General features: G+C 39.5%; 1 protein-coding gene and 1 long non-coding RNA gene across 5 annotated transcripts in view; one reads left to right on the top strand and one right to left on the bottom strand.

Moving 5' to 3' along the window:
- Nucleotides 1-51: 51 nt before the first annotated feature.
- Nucleotides 52-9608, bottom strand: CCNG1 (cyclin G1). 2 transcript variants are annotated; one of them, XM_010592319.3, is made up of 7 exons: nt 9397-9569; nt 8084-8344; nt 5946-6199; nt 3205-3283; nt 3011-3109; nt 2242-2436; nt 52-1400 (listed from the first exon to the last, which is right to left on the bottom strand). In XM_010592319.3, the coding sequence occupies exons 2-6, from the start codon at nt 8342-8344 to the stop codon at nt 2245-2247; spliced, it is 885 nt and encodes a 294-aa protein (XP_010590621.2). In that variant the 5' UTR covers nt 9397-9569; the 3' UTR covers nt 52-1400; nt 2242-2244. The 2 variants fall into 2 exon arrangements, with proteins under 2 accessions (XP_010590621.2, XP_064135128.1); XM_064279058.1 differs by lacking the exon at nt 2242-2436 and having other exon boundaries at nt 9397-9608.
- LOC135229617 (uncharacterized) overlaps nt 9571-19867 on the top strand; it is an 80442-nt gene continuing 70145 nt past the window's right edge. For all 3 annotated transcript variants that reach the window (XR_010320296.1, XR_010320303.1, XR_010320294.1), the window contains exon 1: nt 9571-10754. This is a non-coding gene — a long non-coding RNA (uncharacterized LOC135229617). The remainder of the gene's footprint in view (nt 10755-19867) is intronic.

The raw sequence follows: 19867 nt of genomic DNA, 5'->3' as shown, positions 1-19867 counted from the left end.
ATTACGAATGTAACTAAATAAGAAGAAAAATAAAACCACCCAGCAAATCAATGCATTTCAGTAGCTTTATTGAAAGGTATATCCTTTAATACCAAAACATAATGGTAGTTTGTTAGGTCACCTCTGCCAACTCAAAATTAACACTGATGTATTTAGAATATTGAAATGTTACCAGCTGTTTGGGAAAACTGAAAAGTTATCCACAAAACATAGGTTACAAAAGTCAAATATAAGTTATACTGTGGTTCTTTGGCTTATTTTTCAGTGCATATTTATCCATAAATATCTGTAACATGATGTCAAAAGTAAATCTGAATTGGTTACAACCATTCTGGATGATCTCAGGCTACACGATGCACTGAGTAACCGTTCACAACACTTTAACGTTGTAGGTCTCCTTACATTCACTGACTTACATGGAAAATCTGAAACACTACCTCAGCTACCTTTAGAGTTATGAAGGTACCCACTTAACTTTTCTTAAGACTTTATTTTGCCACAGTAGAGGCATTTAATGAAAATATACTCTGTTCCTTTTAAACAAAATTCTAAATTAGGCAATTGCAGTTTTATAAAAACAGTCCTTAGTAAAAACTTTAGGATTGTTAAATTTAGCCTGAACTTGATTTAATGGGGTAAAACAAGTTTTCAGAGTGGTAATCTATTTTGAGTTACTAATAAAAGAGAAACTAATTTTCTCAATGGGACTAGATTGAGGCAGTAGATTTTATATAAAAATTTTTATCATGGGTACAAATATTTCCTGTTTTCTAGAAAAAAACATATTAAAGATAACTTTATGTGTATGTCAGACTTGCCAGGTCTGTATTTTTGCTTTATATAAAATGCCCTCAAATGTAAATATGATTGCCAGACAGCCATGAAGTCCACATATCTGGATTATGTATTATTTGCCTTATGGGTACCGAGAAACCATTTATACTGCCTAGAATAGTAATCCTTGTTATGTCTTAAAAGTGCATTTGTGAAATGCTGGTTTTGATGTAAGCCTTAACAATTTAATAAGCACATTTAAGAAGATTTATTTTAAATTAAGTAGGTTACCACTTCAATACCACCTAAATACACTGATCCAATATAGAAATTTAGATCAATGTTAGAAATAAAGATTCACAGTTTACCTTCTCAGGCTATCGTTACAGTTTCACATTTATATTCTTAGCTTTGATTTGTGTGCTTCACAGATGAATTCAAACCTAAATGTAATTCCACTATAGCATAATGTTAAGTAGACAATTTTCCCAAGTCTGAGAACATCAATTCTAATCTAGTTATGATGTTTTGAGGCTTCACAGCTTAAATCCATTATAATACCATAAACTTCATAGCTCAGGGTTGTAGAGAAAGGCTTCAAAGAGTTTTCTGTTGCTGTAATAATCCTATTTAGACAAACAAACAAAAAACCAAGTTATCAGAAGTCTTCGAAGCATAAATTTACTGTGAAAATGAACTATTCCTATCTAAGATTCAAAATCAGAGATTTTATGTAGATGACTTAAATGTTAACATTTAGTTCTGAGGAGAAAAAGATAAATCACCACTCTAAGTAATTTAGATGGCAAGAATGGATATCAAAAATGCAGTGACCAGGTTTACCTTCTTCATGCATATAACTACATACTTTGCAGTAGTCCAACTGCTGTAACAATGATACACCACTTCAGTGTTGAAATGTTCTGGCAATTTCCAAATACCTAACATGGAGACCAACTGCCGTATCTTACTTTTCCTTTAAGAACAGTATTCAGGTTCATACCGATTTAGCTAATAAGCTAAAGATCTCAAATTAGTATGGTTCAAACTTTTGGTCCTGTTGCCCAACTCAGGCTTGTGTTACTTTAAATGACACGTACTCTGAGCCAGAGCTTGGGCCTACATAACACAGAATGATGTGTCATTAAAAAAAATACTGTTCCAGTGCTACTTTCAGCAGTCAGGTTATTAAGAGGTAACGCTGTTAGTTCTAAGCTGATAAGTTAATGAAATGGTTAATATACATATCAGAGGTTGCATAATTTCTTATTCTTAGGGTGTTGTACCTTGAATGTAGTGAATGTCTTCAAATATTAGCTGACTAGATGGGTGAAGTCATTTTCCCCTTTGCCATCCCTACTCCATTTTGTGTAAGAATAACAATTCAGACTTTAATTCTCTAACTGAGGAGGAAAATAATAGCATTACAAAATTTTGTCTATATGGATAACTGTGAACCAATTTTACCAATTAAGGAACCGTTTCAGGAATTGTTGGAAGGTGGGTTATCCTGTAGAAACTATGCTTCAGTTGCCTTGCGGTTCGCCCAGAAACAATCCATTTCAACTTCTGGACATTTGGTTTGGAACACTTGTTTGATGAATATTCATTTAAACACTTGGATACGAGCTCTTGCCAGAAGGTCAAATCTCTGCCATTTATCTGTACATCCAGAAATAAAAAAAAAACAAACCTGTTGCTGTTGAGTTGATTCCAACTCATAGCAAGCCTGTAGGACAGGAGAACTGCCCCATAGGTTTTCCAAGGAACACCTGGTGGATTTGAACTGCTGACCTTTTGGTTAGCAGCTGTAGTTCTTAATCACTACACTACCAGGGTTTCCTGTCTGTACATAGATGTTTAAAATTATTATTCAAAATAAATTCCTACCGTATTAAAATACAGTAATAAAGGCAATTCTATTAATATGTGTCCTCCCTTGTCAAAAAAAAAAAAAAAAAAATGGAGGATAAGCTACTTAAGCATAACCACCCACTGCCGTCAAGTCGATTCATAGCGACTCTAGAGGACAGAGTAGGAACTGCCCCCTAGAGTTTCCAGGGAGCGCCTGGCGGATTTGAACTGCCGACCTCTTGGTTAGCAGCCATAGCACTTAACCACTATGCCACCAGGGTTTCCAAAATAAGCATAGGACTTGTCATTTTACTTCAGGAGATACTGCAAGTGGTTTAGTTTTACAGGTGTTAATAGGATTTAGACCATGACCTTGACATACCTTGGAATGTTTCTGAAGACTTTCTACTCCTTCTGTCAGTTGTACACACTTCTGTGCTTGGATCTCCAATGCAATAATAGATAATGCCAACACAGAAGGCTAAAAGAGATCAGTTTTTAAGTAAATGTCAAATATAAAAATAAAAAAAAAAAATAGGTGTGAATAAATAGGTTTAATCTTTTTAAAATATTTACCTTTGCTTTAGAAAATATGATCCTGCAGTGGCATGCCTTAAGCTGAGCTTCTAGTCTTTCAAAATTAAGGCTGCTTCTCCTTTAACAATAAAATTAGATTAACTTAGGTTAATTTAATGCAGGTAATTTTACACCAAGTCAAAAGACCTATGAAAAACACTGATGTCATTTTATACAGTGAAGATTATGCATAGTATCAGAGAAAAAAAAATATTTAAAGTAAAAGAATTATCCTTCCCTCAGAGATATTAACTTCTAAGAACATACATGAGTTTTAAAACAAAGTGTTATGCCACAGATACCACTGTTATTTTGATTTTAATAAATCTTTTTCTGTATCTACTAAAGTTCGTTCCTCCATAAATTTGTGTTAGATGCCGACCTAATAGGTTCTATATGTTATGTGGTTTAAAAATGGAAAATTAAGAAAAAGTTGAAATGTCCATTAACAACACTAAAATTGGAATGTCTTAACCACATTTGCGGACAGTGATGTTCAAGGAGCCTGTAAAAATGGTGCGGCAGCAGTGTCTAACCTCCTTGTCTAATTTCACAAGGGGAAGGAGAGAGAATCATCATCGATAGCAGGCTGATTCCTATGAATCAGAGGTCACACATATCTCCTTTCTCTAACCTTTTTACCAGTTCTGACACCAGCTGTCCCTCCCATGGCGCACTCTACTTCTCTCCTGGGTTCAGTAATCCATAGCAATGACCCACAAAACTCACAGACAACACTCAAGATTATAAGGTTTACTATAATAGGTTACAATTCAGGATCAGAAACAATACAATTGTTTGATCAGGACAGCCTCTTCTCAGCTACCCCTGAATGCAGGACTCTCTGGCGTGTGGCTCCTTGGCCCAACTTTTGCCCTGCTCTGGCAAGTGTTAACAAAACTTTTTAGCTCCACCAGTAAGTGCCCAGAGGCATCCCACTCTGCCAGTAAGCCTCAGCCTGAAGGTGCTCAGCTCTTGCTCTGTGGGTGGGCACACCCACTGTAACTGCGGTTCTCCATGGGCCGGGAAGCCCAACACACCATCTCATGCAGGCCTCCTGGTTCTCCTGCCACTGTTTCTCTGCCATTGCTTCTTGCTGTCTTGCACCGTCTCTGGTGTTACAACTCTGTCTTCTGGATTTAGGAGGTTCTCAGTGCTGGGAGCCTGGGTCCAAAGGACATGCTCTGCTCCCCTCCCTTCCTCTTGGTAGTGAGGTCCTCCTTCTGCTCTGGGATTGGCTTTTAAGTCTAGTAGATGGCAAAACTAACCAACCCCCTCGTTAGGGTTCCATATACTTTATTTGCATGGTCCCACCCCCAAGGGTGATACGCACCTTATTTGCATTATCAAGAAGCTGTCCAATCCCCTTGGGGGGGCCACAAGCACCTTATTTGCATAGTCCCACCTGATCATTTGGTGGGAGGTTCAAGACCATGGCTATAAAGGCCATATAAAAGCAATCTGTCACACTGCAGAGCCACCCCTGGCTCTTCTAGCCATGGTTCTTTTATACTTGGAGGATAACTCCCCCTCCCCCCCGCCCCGATCATTTTACCAAGTCAAAACAGTCATTAACAATTAGGCCATCAGTAGGGCAAAGAGTCCTCAGGGTGAGGTTACTCAGGTTCCAGCCATTCAGGTCTGCTGCAGGTACCCATGTTACCTGCTCAGGTTCTCCAAAAGTCATCTTGGCTTCACTCTTTCTGGTATGTGATAAAATTTAACTGAGGGAAGATTATTCCCTTGCTATGAACCTCACAAGGTGTCAGCATAGCAAAACCTTTAAGGGACTTTTGGTCCAGCTATTGTATTCCAGTCCAGCAGTATATTCCTCCAAGTCCACTCTTTCACAGTTACTGCCTCTACAGTTAGTTTCTATAATCACAATTCACCCTGTAAACAATCAACACAACTAAATCATATAATCCTATCAGCATCTTCCCCCACCCTCTCTTCCTGAGACTCACCAGGAATCTATTTAGTGGGGATCCTCCCTTGTCCCCCTCATTTTGAGTGTAAGCACACCCATTAAATGGCATAAGCCAGCCACTTCCTCCCTTCATCTTTCCCCGTTTTAGATAGCCAACGTTTACATTGCCCATCCCTACCAAACCAGTACTCTGAGGAGAAAAGCATGTTCCTAGATCTGAGGAATCTTCTGTTCAGGCTAGAAATTTGAGCAAATGCATCCATACACAATGTCCAGTCCAGAGCAGCCCTCAAATTGCAGCAATCTTCACCAGCTCATGGTGCCAAATATTTTCTCTTCATTTGGTCAGGTTATTCCTCTTCATTCGGGCAGGTTCTGGTCAGCTCATCCCTAGCCCCTGTGGTCTAGGTCAACGAGCACCATCCATATGTTCAGGAGCCACACAAAACTGCCTGTAATTCAGAAGAGCCAGCCCCTTCCCTCTCTCATCCCTGTCCTCTGTGGGCTACCGGGCACGACCTGTAGGCCTAGGAATCCACAGACCTCCCTGCACTTCTGATCAACCAGTCCCTCCTCTCTCTCTCCCATTCCTAGTCTCTGTGGACTAGGTCAAAGGGTACTAGTGGAATATGTCCAAACTCAGACCATCTCTTCATTGCTGCACTTCCCCCGACTTCCAATCTATCGCACTGCAGAGCCACAGCTGTCATCTTACTTTGATTGGAATTCTATCAGGAGATTGATTTTACATAACAACCAAAACACCATTCTGATATCCAAACATCCTTTGCTTAAAACAAAGATCACATACCTTTCAAATGGTAATTTCTCTTGAATGAGTGAATAATAGAGTTGCAGAAACTGAAAGGCAGTAGTAGCTTTGACTTTCCAACATACTTTCTCCAATACAATCTTTTCCATTCTCATCAAGTCTGAAACAGTGAACCTATACTGGCTTATTCGGATCAAGTCATTTGCCAATGGGATGTTCCTCTCTTCTTCTGTTGATTTTACGGCCAAATAGAAGCAGCTCAGTCCAACACACCCAAGATGCTTGGGCTGTACCTAAAAATAATAATTATCATCATTATCTCTAGAACTCAAACCCACCATTAGGAAAATGTATCTTTGATGTATATTTCTCAACTGTGATGGACTTAAGATCTACTTATACCTCAACTGTAGCCTGTCAAAACTATGCACCCCATTTGGGAATGATTTTTGAGTAACTGAACTGAGTTTCAATGTTTGGCCTTTGCACAGAATAATTCTTATCACTGTAGAACTGTAAACACTGTGCTGTAATTTGACCAAGAAAGTTAACTGGTCAGGAGACTTATGGGAGGAACTGAAACATGTTACATAAATGGTGTATTAATAAAATTTCCAGGATGTTATGTCTTTTCCAAGCTGTTGTCTTTGTAACACAAGTAAAACAGTTTTTAAGTATAACAACACACATTGTTTACTCTGTCTGTAAAGCCCTGTCCACTACCAATCTCTCTTTTTATTTATTCATGGAGACATTATTTTCTGAATGTCTACAATGGGAGGCACAGTCAAAATTCTATCCAATCTTAAAGTCCCAGCTCAAATGAAACTTTTAAGAATCTTTTACCAGTATCTGTTTTATCTCTTCTTCACGGAACCCCATCAACAATATATACCTTTTTAGAAGTATAATTGGAAACCCTGGTGGTGTAGCGGTTAAGAGTTTGGCTGCTAAGCAAAAGGTTGGTAGTTCGAATCCACCAGATGCTCCTTGGAAACCCTACGGAGCAGTTCTACCCTGTCCTGTAGGATCGCTGAGTCGGAATAGACTCAACAGCAATGGGTTTTTGTGGTTTAGAATTATAATTGTTTCTATTGAGCCTTGCACTGTTATGATAGTTATCAGTGTAACCATCTTATTCCCGTACAGTCCATTGGTGTTGAGTTGATTTCGACTCATAGCAACCCTAGAGGACAGAAAAGAACTGCCCCAAGGCTGTAATCTTTATGGGAGCAGACTACCACAGCTTTATCCCACAGAGCAGTTGGTAGGTTCATACCACTGACCTTTCAGTTAGCACTCAACCATTGCGCCACCAGACCCCTTATTCCCATATAGGGCTGTAATATCCTTGAGAGGCAGCTGTATGTTTTTATCTGTGCAACATTTATAGATCCAAGTGCAGTGCCTGCACATGGTGTCTGTCTAAAGAATTGTTACATCAGTCTGTTGAACAAAATGCTAATATAGAACTATTCAACAAATATTGAGTTCGTTCTATGATGCACTGTGTTAAGTACTGAGAACTAAAAGATGAATGTCATTCTAATGGTTGTACTATCTCATTATCCACTAATGACCATGGGTCCACAGAGAAGGCAGATTCATTTTCAATAAACAAGCTCTGAAAGTTACACAGATATCCTGCTTATCCAGTAAAAGGAAATAATCATAGAAATGCTCCTCCTTCAGAAAATCTCTCGTCTACTGCATGCAAACTGATGCTGGAAATGTTAAGCATAAGCAGGACTTTGACTAGGCCTAAGACTGGAACACTTAGAACTTTATGTATAGACAGTGATTAAGAAATACACCCAAGTCCCTAACCACAATCTAGCATTCTCTAACAAATGTCTTTGAATCTAAAAACAAATAAATGAAAATACCCAACCTATCAGCAAATGTTTCAAAAACAACAGCCGATTCTCCTACTTGTAAACTCTGTAATTATTTTATATTAGACTATCTTCCATTTCAAAATTTGTCTAACACATGATGCATTATCGTTGATTTATGATCAGGAAAAATATTCATCAATGCTGTAGCACACAGAATTATCAGTGTTTCAGCTACCTGCTGAAAAATGTCAAGTTTGTGAGTAATATCCAAAAGCTAACACAAGGTAAAGACACAATGAGCAAAATTAAATATTCAGGGTAATGTAGCTTTAAACCTACCTTCATTTTGCACAGAAACCTGTCCAGTAAATTCACAGCTAGAGAAAATGTTTCGGTGTCAAAGCCAAAGAACTGAGTTAGACTAAGAAGATCTTTCACTTGAAAGTCCCTTAGCCTTGCTGTCATTCTGAGGCCATTATCGTGAGCAGACTCAATTAGTCTCAAGCCGCAGACTTTTGGCTGACATCTAGACTCCTGTTCCAATAGGGCATTCAGCTGGTGTAGCAGTTTCTGAGCGTCAGTTGTCAGTACTTCTATCATCTATATATAGAACGAAACCCAGAAAGGAGTGTAAGAATAACCCTTCCTGCTTTCCTTGACCATCCCTGTATTGTGCCAAAAAGTACTACGTAATTCTCCCCTCTCCCCATGCTGCTAGTGAACCTAGTGCTATTGTTTTTTTTCCTACCAGTCTTGTGGGCTGCTAATTCCTAGAGGGCTGGAATCCTGCTTTTTTTTTTTTTAATTGCAGATCTTCAAGAAATATTGAAGTCATTCACTGTCAGTAGATAACTATTAATAGACTGCTATACAACAGGATACCAAGAACTTTGAAATCAGATGGTTGTACGTATTCTGCCAAATATTAGCAACTTAAATTGTTCACATTACTTTTCTGAGCCTTAGTTCCTCACACACTTGTGTGCATTACACAAAAACCACATAGGTAAAGAGCTTACGTCGCACATACAATAGGTGCTTAATAAACACTGGACGATAAAAATGAGCTTCATTTTACATCTGTGAAATGAAGCTAACAATATTTACCTTCTTTAACGATTGTGATGACTAGTTTTTAGTACAGAGCTTGGCGCACAGTGAACGCTCAGTAATTATTAACTTTTATTGGTGCTAGGAAAGGAAGCTTGAAGGGTGCTACAGCAGCACATAGGAGAGGGGCTAACCTAGTCTACAAGATGAATCTGGGGATTTTATTCATCTAAGACAGAGCATTCCACATCTACTGTGTGCCAGGCACAAGCTAAGCGCTGGGTACGCGAACGTCCCACCTCTCACCAACTGAAAGCAAGGAAGGCGGGGGATCTGTAGGGTTGGACGAGGGAAGGGGGTACAGGTGAGGAACCAGTAACTTTATGGGCAAAACTCTTTCGTCCCCCGACGGGTCCCTAGGACGGGGCGGGCACTGACACTATCTCTGCGAGGACGAATCCGGCCCCGCCCCTCCAGGCTCGGACTAGCCCGGGCATGTGCTCCCAACAGAGAAAAAGCGAATGCTGGAAAACGGCGCGGGCCAGGCCTTCCCCCTCACCCCGCGCCCCCAACTCTGGTCCCTACCCGCACTCTCAGCTCACCTTGATCGTGACTGCGGCTCCTCAGCGGTAATTACCCTCCCCGGGCCTGCTCGCACCTCACCCGACTATACCAGATCCGAGAGGCCTACGAGGCGAGGGGACTCGCGGGCAGGAGGGGAGCGGCCCGGGGAGGGGGAGACGTCCGGGGCGGAGGTCTCCGCAGCGCCGCCGAGACGGAACTGCCCTCAGTCTGGGACAGCTCGAAGCGGGAGGGGCAGCGCCTGACCGCCTGTGTAATATGTTGAGGGGCGGGGCGTTCCCGCGAGGTAAGAAGCCCGGCCAATCAGCACGCATCTTACGTTATCCCGGGCGTCCATTCTCCGCTCCCTTAAGACCACGCCCCCTTCCCCCTAAGCGTCTCTCATTGGACTGTTTTCCGAAGTGTCTCCATTCAAGCCGAGGCCTAGCTAACTTGTGCACGCCCCGATTCTGGCCAGGGTCAGGTCTCTGCCGCAAACCGGGTTGGCCAGCATTTCATTCCAGAACGTACTGGGAGTTTCTGTCAGGTACAGTTTAGTAGTTGTGTAATGGTTCTATCCCCTCTTTCTAAAAATAGTGATTACTTAAAAAAAAAAGTCAAGTCTTGATTTCTGGTTATAGATGCAGAGAGTAGGATTTTCTAGAGATTTCTGTGAGTGAACTTTGGAAATCAATTGATCCTTCCCATATTTTTACTTTTTGTGTACTTTATCAAAGAATGGAGTTGGGCTGCTTCGTTTCTTAGTCCTCTTCCAATTTTCAGAATTTTATTTTGAAGTGAGTTTACATAGAAAAGTTGATGATTTTTTTCAGTGGGTTAAAATGAAAGGTGTGTGTCAGATTGTGTTAAGAGGAATATATGGGAATATGTACAAAATAATACAAAGTATATTTTTTATATACAAAATGTGTATACAAAATATATGCAAAAGGAATATTTACAAAATAAATGTCGTAAGTATAAATCTCAGACTATAGACCAGTGTGTGAAGCAGTATTATTCTTTTATTTACTGTAAATGAACTTAATCCTCTGAATGTGGGCCTCTCCTATGCCAGATTAGTGGAAAAATAACCTGATCCTTTCTTGGATTCTCTCTCTCATTGTCAGAGATGAGAAGCCTACAAGCAAAAAGGCCTGAGGAAGGACTGGGGTGAGTCAGCTAACTCTCAAAAGATGGTAGTTGAATATCTCTGTTCTCACATCCTCTTATCTTCTAAGTGGCTATCTGGGCTTTGAAAGAGTGAAAAATCTGAAAGATTTGCTGAAACGTCTACTTTTCGTGAGGCAATGTCACAGAACTAAGCCCTGGAAGGCAGGAAAGGAAAACCAGAGAGAAAACTTACTAACTCAAAGTGATACCCTAGTCACATAATCAGGTGAGTTTGAGAAACTGGAGCTCAAATGGGGACGGAACCTTGGTACACCTTGAAAGTCAATTTACCTGATGAATATAAATTGGTAATTTAAAACGTTTAAAAATTAATTTTATTTTAAAAGTACTTATTGCAATAATGTGTGAGTTTCAAAATGTGCATGTTTCTCCTGTTGGCTTTTACTAACAAAATTAGGAATATATATACACAATTTAAAAAAAATGGCTTAAATAAAAAAAAAAAAAAACCCAAACCTGTTGCCGTCGAGTCGATTCCAACTCAAAAATGTCTTAGAAACAATTAAGACTGTTATTGCAATGAAACAATGCACTAGCTCACTAATATTTGTTGAACACACTTTGTGTGTCAGTGGGGAACAAAACAGACCAGTCCCTGTCCTTGTGGTCATGTAGTCCTGTGGGGAGTATAAATGTCTAGCCTTTGGAATAAATTCCAGGAATGTCTACTACTAACTAGCTATGTGATTTTCAGCAAGTTATTTAATCACTTTGAGTTTCCATTTTCTTTTTTTTAAAAAATAGGAAGTGATAATACCTTACCTACAGGGTTATTAAGAGGATTAAGTAATGCAAAGTACATGAAGAGCTAGGCACTGAGTCCAGAACACAGTAAGTACTTGATAAATAGTAGCTTTTGTTACTAAATTAAAAAGCACTGGAGGTTCAGTGGTTAAGCCCGGGGCTGCTAAGTGAAAGATAGGCAGTTTGAACCCACCAGCCACTCCTCTGCAGAAGTATGTGCAGTCTGCTTCCTTAAAGGTTTACAGCCTTAGAAACCCTATGGCACAGTTCTACTCTGTCCTGTAGGGTCGCTTTAGTGAGTAGGAATTGACTCTACAGCAAGAGTTTTGTTTTTTTATTTGGGTTTACTAAATTACTAACTTTTCTTTGAAAAAAAAAATTTTATCGTATTTTAGATGAAGGTTTAGAGCGCAAACTTGTTTCTCATTAAACAATATACATACTGTTTTGTGACATTGATTGCTTTGAAAATATATTGCTTAAACAGACTTTTTTTCCTCTGTTGATTGTGTTTTCTGTATTGTCAGACAATCTTCTATTCTAAACCTAGAATGAGAATGAGAGTATTTGAACTGTTTATTTAATACTAATAAACATATCCAGGAAACCCTGGTGGTGGAGTGGTTAAGAGCTATGACTGATAACCAAAAGGTCAGCAGGTCAAACCCACCAGGCACTCCTTGGAAACAAGATGCTCAGAATAATGGCCTTGAGGCTGGACAAGAATCCTAGGTAGTAACTGGGAGATTTAATCATATTCCGTACATTGTAGAAATGCCTTTGAGCAACAATGATTGTAACAAATAGGTGTAACATTGGTGGTGTGTCATTTACTGTCCTTATTCAGATGAAGGTCCTAATTGTTTCAGTTCCTTTTCAGCTTGGAGAGGATGTGAAGCTTTGCCTTCCCTCCCCTATACAAAATGTCCAAGCATCTCATCCTCTGTTCAGCATTGCTGACAAGTGTCCAGAACTTTTGGATGTAGGCTTGTCCAACTGTCGTGAGAGCCAAGGAAGTGAGGCTCAATAAGAACTCAGCTGAGCCCCTTTCCTTTCTACTTTCTGATCCTTCCTGTAACGATTTATTACAGGCTCATCACCTCTCAGGTTTTCTCTAGTGCATCTTCTTGGTCATATTCATTTGAAGAAAACTTGCTTGGCAGTGGCATGAGTCTTTATTAGCCCCTGGGGTACCAGTATAAGGTCCCTGGGTAGCATAAACAGTTTGTACTCAATCCAAAGTTTGGTGGTTTGAACCCACCCAGCAGTACCGTGGAAGAAAGTTCTCACTGTTTCGGTAAACATTACAACCAAAAGAAAAAAGAAAAAAAACCTATGGAACAATTCTGCTCTGACACACATGGGGTTTCCATGAGTTGGAATTGGCGGCAATGCGGCAGTGGTTTGGTGTTTGGTTTTTTTGCGGGTACCAATGAAATCTTGTATGTAAGAAGAGGGAACAGGAGAAGGATGTATAGAAAACACAGATTAATAATTTGAGTATATCTCTCCTATTCAAAGGCTCTGGCTACCCCCTTAGCTACAGAGATAAAGTTACCCCTTCCAATTTAATTGAAGTTTTACTGTGTTCCATGAAAAACTAAACTTTCTACTTGTCAAGTAACTGCTGCTTTATAAAGGCACCGGGAGACAGTAGGGGACAAGGCTTTGCTCTCTAACATTTAGCCTATGGCCATCTACTCTGTTGAACGCAGAGATCAGAGTCAAGATCAGACAATTATGAAAAAGTTTGCATTAGTGGTGTGTTTCCCAAGTGCCTGGATATTGTGCTGAGCTTAAGCACACATGATCTCATTTAGTCCCCTAACAACTCTGCTATGATTATCTTCAGATGTGAGGGCTATCTTGCATGCCTCCTGGTTAGTAACTCTTTGTTGTCTACTACATTTATGTTACGTAGAACTTTCAATTAGGATTTTACTGCATTTTAAAAAAGTTTCTATTTGGAATATTTCAAACTCATTAACCAGTTTCAACACTGAACATTTGTTTATTTCGTTTCTGTTTGTTCATCCATTCAACAAATATTTATTATTCCTTATAGGTGCTTGATCACTGTATGTTGTGATCCCTGATTCAAAATGTTACAGCTTTGGGACCATAGGGTGTGTGTGTTATTCTCTCCTGTAAGATCAGTTGGGCTACTGTCCTTCAGGCGAATCTCTTCTGTAGTCCAAAGCCCTCACTGAGGGTATCTGTCTTGTCTGCTTTGGTAGAAGGTGAAGGTGGGGAGAGGAGAACAATTGGCTTCCTTATTCAGGTTTCTGCTTAGCTTGTTAACCTTTCTCTCTCAAAAGCAAACATCACAGACACACACACGCACATACGCACATACACGCGCGCACACACACACACAGACTCAAACACAGAGGCACCCACGCAGGCATGCACACACGCACACCACACATACACCAAAGCTTTCGACAGATTTGAGATTTGGAAAATGCAGTATTGTTCTTTTAATCTAACCTTCTTGTCCCTTTGCAGTGTATTAGAAAAGATATATCATAGCTCAGAACTTCTGTTCTACAAGTTCGTAATAAGCTCATGGAGGCTTTCCTTTCTTCGCTTCACAATTTCCTCATCTCTTTAGGCTTTTAGCTGTTTTTCCCCTCTCTTCATTTTTGCCAGCCCTTTGCTCTTTTCTTTCCCCTGACCCTAATCTACTAATAAGTACTAAGTCCCAAGGTTTTTGTTTTGTTTTGTTTTGTTTTTTTATTGCTTCTAGCTTAAGAGCTTGGCTGATAACTAAAAGGTGGGCAGTTTGAATCCACCAGCTACTCCTTGGAAACCCTATGGGACAGTCCTACTCTGTCCTGTAGGGTCACTATGAATTGGAATCGACTCAAGGGCAACAGGTTTAGTTTAGGATTTTTTAGTGTTGTGGCTCATAGCCTCTCTCCAGCTGCCAGTTTTTGCTGCTGCTAGAGGACAGTGGGGTATTTTGACATTCCAAGGCATGGTGGCAGAGTGTGTAGAAAAGCCATCAAGGTTAGAATAACTTACATCAGTTTACAGTTTGTTTTGCAAACAAAACAAAACAAAAACTTGGAGTGAAAACAAATGACTAACCATGGAATAGTTATGACAGAGCTCTGAATAGGGTGCCAAAGGAACACATAAGAAGACTTAAATGAGGCCAGGGTTGGGGGAGGAAAGGGGAATTCAAGAAGACTTCCAAGATGACTCCTGATCCTAGTTTTGAAAGATTTGGCCAAGTGAAGAGGCCAGAGCAAAGGTCATTCCAGACAGAGGCAACAGTATGTGCAAAGGTGCAGAAGAAAGAAAAACAAATTGATTTCTGCAAATAAAATATAGATCATTCTGACTAAAGTATGGAGGATGATTCAAGGTGTGTCTAGAGATGAGACTGGAGAGAGAAGCAGTTGCTCGTCCGGGAGAGTCAGGTATACCATTCTTGGGACTTTGGACTTTATTCTGCAGACTTAGGGGAACCAACCATACCATTTAAAGAGATTGCTGCAATTGAGTTTGTGATTTAGAATGACCACTTGGTATTAGTGTGAAGATTGGAAAGATGGGGGACGAGAGGGCGGGGGTGGGAAGGGTCAAGAGTGGAGCCAAGAAGAGAATTTGAGAGGCCATTCTCTTAACCCAGGAAAGAAGTGGGAAGGTTGAGCCGAAGGAGTGGGAGCGTGAATGGAGGGAAGGAGATGGGTTCAAGAGAGTTTTGGAGGTAGAGCTGATGGGCTGTGGTGATTGATGAGATTTAAGGGATCATAAAGAAGGAGGAGTTAGGAATAATTTTCAAGTTTCTCGTTTAAGCAAATGGTCGAATGGGGATTCTCTTTATTTACTAAGATCAAGAAATACATGAAAAAGACCAGACTTGTGGGGGAAGATGATGAGTTTAGTTATAGGCATTTTAAGCTAGAGATGCCTGAGGAACTTCCAGGTGGAGAGGTCCAGAAGGCAGCTAGAGAAACAGACTTGATGCTTAGAGGTAGCTTTGGTATTCATCAGAATACCAGTTGCTTTAGAGTTGTTTACCACTCATGGCGACTTTATGTGTCACAGAGTAGGAATGTGCTCCATAGTGTTTTCGTGACTGTGATCTTTTGGAAGCAGCTGGCCAAGCCTTTATTCTGAGGTGCTTCTGGATGGGTTCAAACCACCAACCTTTTGATTAGTAGCCAAGCACTTAATCATTTTTGCCTCCCAGGGACTCCATTCATTGGAAAATAGGGGGTAATTTCAGTCATGGAAGTTAAGATCAATAGGGAGAATCGAGGTGATAAGAGAAGCCTGAGGAGAAACTCTGGTGAAGAGAGGTCTCTAAAGGGGATCTAGAAGGAGAGGAGAGATGGAAGAGAAAAATTAGAAGAAAGTTTTGTTACAGAAATCAAGAGAAAATGTTTCAAGGAGAGAATAACAGTATCTGATGCCGAAAAGAAGATGAAATGTAGTATGAACAAGAGAGAAAGTAGAATTAATGAGTACAACAACTACTCTTTTTTGTTGTTGTTGAGAATATACACAGCAAAACATGCACCAGTTCTACAGTTTCTACATGTACCATTTAGTTACATTGATTACATTCTTCAAGTTGTGCAACCATTCTCACCCTCCTTTTCTGAGTCATTCCTCCACCATTTACATAAATTCACTCTCCCATAAGGTTCCTATCTAATCTTTCAAGTTGCTGTTGTCAATTTGATCCGTATTATAGGTAGTTCTTAAAAGAGCGTAATGTTCAAGGCTTTCTTTTTTTGTTTTTACTAGTTAAGGTAGACTATTATTTGGTTTTGAGAAGAAGTTGGGATATTTTCGGTTTAAGGTTTAAACATTATCTCAGGACCATAGTTTCAGGGGTTCACTCAACCTTCATGACTTCGGGAAGTTTGGAGTCCATGAGAATTTGACATTCTGTTCTGCATTTTCCCCGTTTTGGTCACGATTCTTATACAGAATCTTTGATCAAAATGTTCAGTAATGGTAGCCAGGCACCATCTAGTTCTTCTGGTCTCATGGTAAAGGAGGCAGTTGTTCATGGAGGCAATTAGCCATATATTCCATATCTTCCTCCTATTCCTATTTCCTCTGTTGCTCCAGGCAAATAGAGACCAGTTATGGTGCCTTGGAAACTTTTAAGACCCCAGGCACTATGCAGTGAACTATGCAATAAACTAGGAAGTAGAACAGAAGCACTGAACATGCTACTAAGCCAATTTACTGGGATGTTCCATGAAACCATGACCCTAAACCTCCAAATCAAGAAACCAGATCCCATGAGGTTTCTGGTTGTATATACGCAGTCTCAGCAAGGAGCTTAACTGTGAAAGGTAGAGGCAGTGGCTAGAGAGTGGAACACAGCATTGAGGGAAATATTTTGTTTTTCAAAGATGATACAGACTAGTACACATTTAAATAATGACAGGAAGGAGCTAGCAGAGAAAAAGAAGTATCTGAATACTGACCTCATTTACATTAGCCAATTTAATTGACAAGAGCCAGTTTATAGTCAGTCAGTTGTATTGTTATAAAAGCTTCTAGTCAAATACTCATAGATTACAATGGAAGCGAACAACACAAAGGAGCAGAAATTCTGGGTAGATGTTAAGAAATATCACTATATGCTTTATAAATGTTTATGTTTTCTAAAGGTATTTTATATCTGTAGTTTCAAATCATTCAAAAGACTCTTCATTTAAAATATTCTGGTTTGTAAAGTTTGGGACCTTTACATCTGTGTTGAAATAAGAGTAATAAATAAGAACATGAATTTTATGTGCTCATATGCAGTTAAAATATGATAGAACAAGGCATCAGTTTTGCTGAAGCCTTCTTAAAATATCTAGCTTTTTTGGGAATTCACCCATGCAGAGATTTAGCTTAACTAGAATAAAAATTTAGGCACATTATGGATGCTTCTATTTTTAATGAAAGGATACATAAAGTTACATCCTGTAACTATAAATATACTGTGTGAGCATGAAAATGCTTGGATGCCGTAAGTAATACTGCCAAATAGCATCGATACAGATTTTTCTGTTAAGGAATTTCCTCCCAACCCTGGCATTGTAGAACTTTAAATAACTAGAAGCAGTGGTTTGGTTGAAACACAAGGGGACAGGCTACAGTCTGGATCTCAGTATCCCTAGATACTAGCCTAAAAAAACTAATAGGTACCTTCATATTTTGAATGGGAGATAATAATAGTATTACCTTGAAGGTTTTCGTGAGGATTAAATGAACTAATACATGGAAAGGCGTCCCAGAGTGGTATGCGTTGTTAAGCACTAAACTACTAGTCGAAAGTTTGGCGGTTTGAGTCCACCTAGGGGCACTTCAGAAGATAGTCCTGGTAATACCTTGCTGCTTCTTATTTTATTTTTTTTAAATATTTTACTGTGTTTTTGTTGAAAGTTTACACTGGAAATTACGTTCTCATTTAACAATTTCTGTACATATTGTTCAGTGACATTGGTTACATTTTCCACAATATATCAGCATTCTCATTTCCATTCTGGTTGTTCTTTTTTTCCATTAATGTAGCTTCCCCGTCCCCCCTTGCCTTCTCATCTTTGGTCAAAGATAAGTGTTTACCATTTAGTTTCATTTAGATGATTATTTTGTGGCGCACAGTACTCAGGGGTGATATTATTTATTTTATGGGCCAATCTATCATTTGGCTGAAAGGTGACCTCTGGGAGTGGTTTGAGTTCCAAGTTTAAAGTGTATCTCAGGGTGACAGCCTAAGGGGTTCATCTAGTCTCTGCCAGACCAGTAAGTCTGGCTTTTTTTAGGAATTTGAGTTTTGTCCTACATTTTTCTCCCATTCTATCTGGGACCATCTATTGAGTCCCTGGTCAGAATGGCTGGTAGTGGTAGCTGGACACCATCTACTTCTTTAGGTCTCAAGGTAGGTGATGGTGTTGTTCATGTAGACTCTTGGTCTTCTGGAGGAAGGTCCTTGTCATCAATCTTCCCCTGGACTAGGAGCTTCTCAGCACAGGGACCCGCGGTCCAAAGGACTCCCACTCCTGCTTTTCTTTCTTGGTGATATGAAGTCCCCATGTCTCTCTGCTCACTTCTTTTATATCTTAAAAGAGATTGGCTTAAGACACTACCTAATCTTGTAGATCTCATCAATATAACTGGTGTTAATCCATCTTGTTACACCATAGTGATAGGATTTACAACACATAGGGAAATCACATATAATAGTAGAGTCACACAATACTGAGAATCATGGCAGAGCTAAGTTGACAGATTTTTGGGGGCACACAATTCAATCCATGACACTGCTTCTGAAAGGCCAGTCTTGAAAACCCTGTAGAGCAGTTCTACTCTGCATACATAGGGTCACCATGAGTCGGAACTGACTTGTCAGCAACCAGCAACAACAATACATGAAAAATTCACAGGTAAGGGTTCAATAAATGTCAGATATTATTATTATCGGTAGACATAAGTAAACTTCTGTGAGATAAATAACTTTCAAATTACAACCCATGGTACTACTGATATCAATGACTAAATATATTAAAACTGAGCTGTATTAGCAGGGTCTTTGCCCTTCATTACTAACAATAATAAATTGGGCTTCCAATTGTTTTGACCTTAAAGTAGGAATTCACCTGCTAATATGCAAGACATAAGACTTCATAAACTGGGAGGAGTTAGTTGAATACAAGCCAGTTAATAAACCAGTAAAAAAAATTAGGTTTTTCTTTAGTCTTTCTTCTGTTAAGCATTTTCCTGAAGGGGGCTGTCCCTTATTTATGAAAGCGAATAGTGATTTCCACCAAGATATAAAAATATGTATGTATTTTATTTTACTAAACTTAATAGTTTGCAGAGAAAGGACTTTCATATACATTTTCTCATCCAAACATCCCAAGATGCTTGCGAGATTTCCAGGGCAGAGATTGTGATCCCTATTTTCTGTGAGAGGACAGTAAATCCAGAGAAGTTAAGTGATTTATCTAGGGTCACTTTATTTGTGAATAACGAGTTAGAACTAAAGCTTAGGACTTCTCATTCTAAATCTACTTTTTCTCTGTTGCACATCTCACATTCCCATCTGGAATTACTTCTCCAGAGATACTTTCTTGTTGGCATATGCTTGGGAAATGATTTCAAGTTTCTGGACAAAGGCACGCTACCATATCCACCTGTGAGAGCTAAGCTCAGATTTTTTTTTGCTTGGTTGTATTCAACTAAACTCACTATCTCGGACTTCACTCTTGTTAATTTTCAGATGGTCATTTCACAATAGCTTTTAGACTAGCTTGAGAAATTAAGAACCAGCTTGTTTGAATACTCCAGCAGATTTACCAAACAAAGTCCTTAACACTAACCACTTAAAAGGGAAAAGTCCATTATGCAATGGCTGGTGAGGGAAGAGATGTTATGAACCTTGGGCCATGGATTAATTATTGTTGAGATTCCAGTTTTTCATTTTTTTTTCAAACAAAGGAATTTATAAGGACATCTCGTGAGTATAAAACAAACAGAATGTACGCGGTGGAACAGGGAGTCCCAGTTCTTCAGCCCTCCTCCAGCCCCACAGTTCATCAGGACCAGCCT

The sequence above is a fragment of the Loxodonta africana genome, chromosome 2, assembly GCF_030014295.1.
Source record: "Loxodonta africana isolate mLoxAfr1 chromosome 2, mLoxAfr1.hap2, whole genome shotgun sequence".
NCBI classification, from domain to species: domain Eukaryota; kingdom Metazoa; phylum Chordata; class Mammalia; order Proboscidea; family Elephantidae; genus Loxodonta; species Loxodonta africana.
Note: the sequence above shows the minus strand (reverse complement) of the source record. Positions and strands in the feature narration are given on the sequence as shown.